This window comes from Fulmarus glacialis, unplaced genomic scaffold (assembly GCF_000690835.1).
Source record: "Fulmarus glacialis isolate BGI_N327 unplaced genomic scaffold, ASM69083v1 scaffold2894, whole genome shotgun sequence".
NCBI lineage: Eukaryota > Metazoa > Chordata > Aves > Procellariiformes > Procellariidae > Fulmarus > Fulmarus glacialis.
Window position 1 is genome coordinate 132,350 of NW_009208488.1, and position 8,120 is coordinate 140,469.

The 8,120-nt window shown below is 37.9% G+C and overlaps 1 protein-coding gene across 1 annotated transcript in view; it reads right to left on the reverse strand.

Annotated features, from left to right (window-relative positions):
• CLVS1 (clavesin 1) overlaps positions 1 to 5,857 on the reverse strand; it is a 93,355-nt gene extending 87,498 nt beyond the window's left edge. The window contains exon 1 of the mRNA XM_009576485.1: positions 5,469 to 5,857. Within this exon, the coding sequence (XP_009574780.1) occupies positions 5,469 to 5,857 (389 nt within the window). The remainder of the gene's footprint in view (positions 1 to 5,468) is intronic.
• Positions 5,858 to 8,120: the final 2,263 nt, after the last annotated feature.

Below are 8,120 nucleotides of genomic sequence, written 5' to 3' on the forward strand. Positions count from 1 at the left end.
TCCCCGAAATGAGTATTCTGCTTATGCTATGCTTCCTTCCTCTACTACCCTGAATTCTGCTACCATTTCAGACTACCTCAGTAATGTAATAATGTAATATGAATTATTTTTTAATATAGTGTGCTTCGAGGCTATTTATTGGCCAATGCAATGCTTGAACCACAGCCTCAACCTGCAACACTGTAAGCATCTCCCAACATAGAAGCACCATCTCTTAACCAAAGGCAAAGACTTGCTGTGTAAAAATCATTCTGGTGTTAGGGCTGGCCATATTTCAGCCGTAATCTCTCATAATAAACAGCTATGAAGCTGTTATTGCCACAGTTTGCCTGTGACTATAAATCAGTCTCAACAGATGTTTATTCCTTCATGTTCTATTAAGCATCTGAGATTATCCTTGAAATATATTGGAATAATCAGCATTTGAGACATATTCATTTATACCAACAGGATCTGCTCATGATAATATCCTTGTAATTACACCACTATGAGCATTCTCAGCAAGGACATCATTTTTTCTATTGCAATCCTTTAAAATATTTATAGCTGTCGATTTACCGTTATGTCAGAGTATTTCCTTGCCCTTTAGCCTATCTCAACACACTTCCGTATAGAATGGTAAGTGTCTGACATTTGAGGCTCCTTGGTTAATAAAAGAGAATTTATGGCTAGCAGCTGACTTGGGAATGTATGTTGTAAACAAAGCAGCAGTTTTTTCTGTCTGACTGACTTACAGAATTTTTGGAGCTATGTGACACCTTCTAAGACACAACAGTCCAGACATGAAGAGAGAAATTAATTACAATTTTGCTGCAAAAGACAATGGGCAACCTTCTGCCCCCCTACCCCAAGACCCTATTTGCTGAGGATGATTATTGGAGCTAGCCCTCGTGCTGGCTCTCTACACAGAAATAAATTTTACTTTGGCTGAACAACCTTGAAGGAAATATCTTTACTTGGAAGATTAATGAACACCTTCTGCTGAATTACTTGTTCACCCAACCCCCCCACCTCCCTGGTGTACGAGCAGGATATATTAGAAGGCAGTAGCAGACCTAGGAACAGCTGTGGTAGTTAGTGAAGGCTTTTCTCAATCCAACAGCCGAAAAGGTACTCTTATCTGACTTCTTTAAAAGCTTCAAATTTACTAGAGGTGCATCAGAGGAGTGAGGGCTTAGGTTTGGTGAGACTGATGAAAAAGTGTGAGAAAGAGTATTCATAATCCAGCACATGGCACATTTGGTTTTATGTGAAAACCTGGTTCAGGTCTCATCAAAACTGTACATTTTTAAATATGCATGTATTTGTTTTACAAACTGGGATTTTTTATCATGTAAATTATTTTGTCAAAAAAGTTCCTGACAAGATCAGTTTGATATCCTTACCTGTCTTTATTACTCCACAATTTCCATTTAAAAATAAGGTGCTCTGCGAGCAGTGGTATATGTGAAGCCTTTGTGGGTTTTGGGTCAGTTCACACCTTGTAGTTGGATTATTCTGCACCTCTGAGGACTGAGCTCTGATCAAAGTGAACAATGGCCCCGCCCTGCATGGATTCTCTAGTGTACGGTAATATAGCTCGACATTTTTCTTCTCCTCAGTGTGGAACTAATCTGATCTCTTTCTTTTCTATCCATCTGCTCATTTTCACTTATTCAATACCTCTGAAGTTTTCTGTTCTGTATCGTATGTGATTAACATTAACTAACAGATCCAAAATATGCTACGCAGGACATAGAGAGAAAGTGATGACATCATCTCTAAGAAATGTGTCTAAAAAATAGAGCAAAATCAAACCAATGCAGCTCATGCTAAATGAATGAAAACCTGGCACCATGATAGATCTCAGCTAGTGATTTGGAGATAAGAATTATCATTCCTTGTGTTTTTTTCCTAGTCATCAAGAAGGTTTTGGTCAAAACAGTAATCACCATCTTTTTCAACAATGTGGAAGCAAAAATAAAATTCTTGCCAGTGAACTTTGCAGATGTCACAAAACCCATGCAATGGTAATTAATGAGGAGGACAGGTTTAGCTCTGTAGAAGAGCGTGAATCACATGCTAGACTGTGCCCACATTATGGATGAGAATGTATGACACATTTACCAGTGGTGTTTGTATTTTAGGAAACAGTGACTTGGAAGCAGATTTGAGCTGAACATGAGCTCAAAATGTGATAGAGTAGCTAAGAAAACAGTGACAATTTTATATCTAAAAGGAGGGAACTAGTGAGCAGAAGATATGGTGTTACCACATGATGATTTATTAGTGAAAGTTCATCCATCTGCATAACTCTAAAATGATAGGAAAGGTCCAGAAAATAATGATGAAGAGTATTATCAACCTGGAAAATCTTCCTAATCTGAGAGTAAAGAAGTTCCATCTATTTAAGCTTTGGCAGCATAAATATATTGCAAGACATTAAGCTAGTGCAATACTTTGCAGAGCATTATCTTTGCCGTGCTGGCTGCCCACAAGTATGTTCTTTACCTTGTGGAAAACACAAGGTTGTTTTGCCCTCAAGGAAAAGAGGGCTAGCTGTTTTACATTCACCATGGTTAAAACTGAACACAAGAACCACTGCTGTAGAGTAGCTAATGTACCATCTTCTTGTTGCCTGACAGTAACTTACCCTACAGTGCCGCATCCTCAGTGAATTTAAAAGTAGGTTAAACGATGAAGTGGTCACGACACAAAAGTACAAACATGGGAAGCTGTCGTATTTTTGTGGTCCCTTTAAACTAACACAATCCAGCAGCTGGAAGCTGAAACTGGAAACATTGAGACCGGAAATGAAAACCTGGTTTTCTAGAGGTGTTAGATCTGTCAATTACATTCTTGAAGCTAAAATTACAGATGTTTCTAAAAGATCACATAGAAGTTTTATCTTTGATACAGGGAATCCCTTCAAAACATCTTGGATCTGATTTGTCCAAGCAGTCACATTACACAAATAATGATATTTTCTGTTAAAAATCAATATATTTGTAAGATCAAAAAGTTATGAGGCTGTTTCTCCCTCCTTGACATGTGATCCATATAGCCACCATACTGCCAGGAGTATAAATGGTAAGAATGTCTGGACTGAAAATCAGTTTATGGATTATAGCCATGCTGACTTTAAATGATCCTTTATAAATTATGATTTCTTTATAAACGACCCCTTATCATTATGATTTAATGATAAAGAGCAGACACAGCCAGTTGCAAATAAAATTAAAGTTAGGAAAGGCATGCTGAAGGCTGAGCTCTTACTCTTGCATATCTAGCATCACAGCATCATATGAATTGATTGCATTAACATTCAGCTGAAATGTAAGCTTGTAAATATCTTGTCATCACTGAAGACATGTCTATAGAAAGGTTGCCCAACGTATGTTTGTAAGATATACACAATGCCTGTTTGTTTGGGATTTTTTGTGAAATATAATGAATTATATTTCTTCTGGTCAATAACCTGCTTCCCCTCTGCTTAACAGGACATTGCACTCATCATTTCCTATTCCTTAACAGCTTTTGCTCTTGTTGATTTAGACAGTAAAAAAGGAGGAGGTCATCCCTCTATTTTTTTTACTTACAGCCTAAATCCTGTCCCAAATCCCTGCAGCACTTGCAGTGCTACAAAAGCCCACAGAAACGACACTTCTTCTCATTTGAATCCATAGAGGAATTGAGCTTCAGTGGCTGAAGAGAGGTAAAATTTTCAATTTCACTGAGGAGTCTTAGGAAAGTATATCCTATTAGCCTCAGCCTTTCTTCTTTGAAGTTTAAAATTACATTTTCAGAAACAAGGTATCTTGCATGCAGGATCACTTTGGGTTTTGCACACACATGCATATACACATATACATGGATGCATATTAAAGGACTTGCAGAAAATTCGAGCCAAAACCTGACAGGAATCAATGTTCTGTCAAAATCTCAGTGCAGGAGCCTTAGACAGCAGCACTATCAGCTTTCCCTGAGCAGGATCTGATGTACGAGGTTAATCGCAAGGATTCATCTTACTGAGGGATCAGAAACCCAAAGCTGGCTCTGTATAATACCTAAATCCTTTAATGCAACCAGCAGAGCCACAGTGCTTCTGTCCTCTAAAGCTGATATTTTCTATTAATTCAAGATACCTGTTCATTCATCTTTCCTTTCATGCCAATCGCTAAAGGAAGGGTTTTGTGGTTGGAAGAAAGGCAAGCTCACAGTTCAGAAAGACAGGGGATAAACTGCTGGCCCCTTTGTAGTCAATAAGACTTTTATCACTGTCTTCAGTTCTGGATTTCACCAAACACTTTTGTATATGCAAAGTTACATTTCTTGTAACTTTTTCTGTACATTTATTTACTAGATCTGTACATGCAAAGGAAAATCAGAAACATTCCCGAACTCTGTTTTCACATGGAGTTGAAAGGTTTTACCTGAAAACAACTAACATGAAAAATTGCAGGCATATGTGTATTGTTCTCTAATAATTTCTATAACATAAATTCAAAGCTCCAATCTATTGACTCCTAAGGATAAGACACTTTCATGGACAACTTTAGACCGTGCCAAGACAAAATCCTGCCTGGAACTCATCAGACGTTATGACACTCAAAACCTGAACCTGAATTTTGTTCTTTGGCCTGATTTTTATCAAAAATCATCAGAACACATGGCAATCCTATAGCTGACTACATTTCTCCATCTCACTGTGAAGGCAGGGAAAATGGAATGGAATGACTTCTGATGAAGAGGACAATGTGAACATGATATTCCTGGACTAGCCCCTTTTCTCTGTATCACTTCAAATAGGTAGTGAAAGCTGACTAATCACATTAATATTTAAGGACATCATTTTGCAGTAATGGCTGGGAGATATCTTTGTTCACACTATTCTGTAAAGAAATGACCTGAACAGAAAATACGCTTTCATGAATCTCCCATTTATCAGACTAACAAGCATACAGTAACCAGAGTGTGTAGAAATTACAATGCAGTTTGTGGAAATCTCATAACACAGGCTGTAATTCGTGAAATGGTTAAAACAAAAAAAAATTATCTGTTAAGAAGTCTGGAGGCAGAATAAGGTCAGTTCCTTCTGCGTCAGAAAAGCTATGAGAACCCCCATATATTCTGAGACCTTTTCTTTCTGTCAACCTGTTTAGTTAGTCTATGATATTACTGAAGCAATTATGTAATAGGCATTAATGTATTTATAGCAGACGGACACTATCTGGCTAAAAAATGGAAATATTTATGGAAAAAACCCATGAGCTACTCATCTGACACACTGATATACCTTTATCTCTCAATGGTGTTATGTCTGAAGAACGAGAGGTGATCAGATCAGATGAAAGCTTTAGTGAAATGGACTCACGGTTACAAAATATTTTTCTGAAAATGGCCTTTGTGCTTCAAGTATGGTCACAAATATTCTGTTACAAGTTGATTGTGAGTGTATGGAAAAAGATAAGGACACTATCTACATTTACCTACTCTGATCCCAGTTGGCTGCAAAAAGCAGAAGAATCTTCCTGCCACAGTGGTCGCGATTTTCCAGTACTCCCGGGAACCCATCTGTCAGAGCCCGTTTGATTCCTGGATCATCAGCCTTGAAGTTTTTGAACATATCCAGATTTAATTGGCGGTACTGGAAGTACTGAGCCAGCAGTCTGAAGGCCTCAGTTTGGTGAAACTTTCTGGCTCGGAGAAATCTCAAGATGAAGGCATCATCTGTACGTAAAAACCCAATGTCAGGCCTCGTGATGATCATGTCCCTGACTTGCTGGATATCCTGATGCAAAATGTCTGGATTTTCATTCAGTTCTAGGCGGGCTTTCTCTATAGTCTCTGGACTAAGTCCAGCTTGTAAATGGGTCATCTCTGCAAAAACCTCTTTTCCAAATCCTTAACTTCGGATATTTTAGTAGGAGAAGTGCTGATCCCATTCAACTGATGGTCAGCTGTGAGCGTGAGCCATTCAGAAGTTTTCTGCTACCAAGCTGATATTTAACAAATGAAAGCGAAGGGCTTTTCTTATTCTTGCAGAAAGAGTAACAGGCAGTTCACATGTAGTATAATACATCCAAGGGAAAGTGTTGTTTATTCCATCACTTACTAAAAGAAAAAGCAGATATATAAAAGAAAGATTAAATATGTATGTAAAGCTTACAGGAATGCATTTCTGAACTTTACATAGCAATAACGTTGCTTTGTGTGCTTCATATGTAAAAGGATAGCAGTCGAATAATTTCAGAATGGGTGCATTTAAGATAAGGCAGTCACTGACATCTTGAATGTATATATTCAAGCTTTCAGAAAGGCAATCTGATTAATTGACAATTAACACTAAGCTGTATCAACTTATTATTAGAATACACTTTGCAAAGTTGTCTTATAGAAGTGTGGGAGTTCCAGCATCCCATAAGTTCAAGCCCAGGATGACAAAAGCAAAAATAATTCTCATTTTTTTCCACCCTTAATAGGAGCTACATTTCAGCTTGCTAAGTACGCAGATTTACACTTATCATAGTAAGTATAACAACTGATTTATTTGGCTTTATCACCCGTACTATCAGCTTGTACCTTTCCTTGAACTAGTCCCTGAGCTGATTGTAAAACTGATTTAAAAAAACCTAAAACTCCACCAACATCAGGGGTATTTTGTACTTGGTAAAATTTCACTGAAAATATTTCCTAATGAGACTTAATACCTCTTCATGGGAAACTTCCCACGAATAAAGTGTTTGATGAATCTAATCCAACAGAGTTGGTGTTTTAGTTGAAGAGATGCATTTTATTCCAAATTCTTTTTTTTAGTATCTTGTAGCTTTCCTGAATACCGAGTTCTGAATTTCATTTCCATTCCTGTACTTTACCTAGAATTTGTTTTTACAAGTGTTAGAAGAAAAGCTGCTTAAGCTGTTATGTATGAGCAAAATGGTACAGTGAATCTCTTACATTTCAGTGACATAATTAGCAAAAGGCTGTCATGGAAGTCTGTATAGTTACACTTGTGCAAAATAAGATCAAAGTCTGTTCCAATGTGAAATGTGTATGAAGAAAGATGAAGATCCATCCAGTTTTTCAGCCATCACAAAAACAGACAAGCAAACAAAAAACCCCACCGCTTAACTGATCTCTCTCTCTTTCTAATTTCTGAAAAAGAAAAATTGGTTTTAAAAATTACAAGGGAATCCCTCAGTGAAAGACATACTTTATTGTATTTGAAGAAAGCTCTTTGGAAAGTTATGTATTATTTATAGCAAAACAACCATTTCACTCAGCTACTCTCCTGGGTTCAGCGTTCTCATATCAAACAAAGGGGACAGGAGCAGCCAGAGCATTTCTTCTTCCAGGGGCTGCTCAAAGTTACATTGCAGGACCTGGAAGTCAATCAGCACCAGGGACGCCCGAGTTCCCTGTTTTGTGAGCTTGCATGTCATTAATAAAAACTCCATTTTGGATGCCACAGCTGCAGCCCTAAATTTGAATACAGAGAGTTTCTGCATATTTGCTTAAAGGACATTTGTGGCGGGAGAGAAGCTTTTCATTCAACAGCAATGTGCATTAGACTTGTCTGTGGGTGATACAGAGGAGAGTTTGTTAAGCAATCTCTTTCTGTATTCACTGTGGAGCTGGAGTTAAGAAGAGCTACCTGCAAGCAGAATATCCGGTGATTCATGAGCCTGGGAAAACATGGGAAAAGGCAGAGCTGGGAGGAAAGGAGGCTGGCTCCTTTGGCAAGTCACTATGGAGTGCAAATGACTCCAGAAAAACATGCCCTGAAGTTTTGAGGGTGTAGTCTATGGGTCCAGGTCATTTAATTCTTAAAGAAACGAGAGTTGTGTTAAAGGTGGATAGCACACATAAAAATAAACTAACGGTTATTTGCTTTCCTCTTGCCTTTATTAGACCAAATTACGATAACTCTGATGGTATCAACTGAATTCCACTGATGTAGGCCATGGGAAAATCAGGCCAATATTTTGTGCTTAAGATCTCAAATGAATGGTGGCATTAGCATTTTCTTGCATAAATCATGTTTTTAGTTACCATTGCCTCCATAAGCTACTTAGGGGAGGTCGGTGTGTTTAAGTGTGACACTGTCACTGGGGGAGTGTAGTGTAAGGATTAGTTCTTTC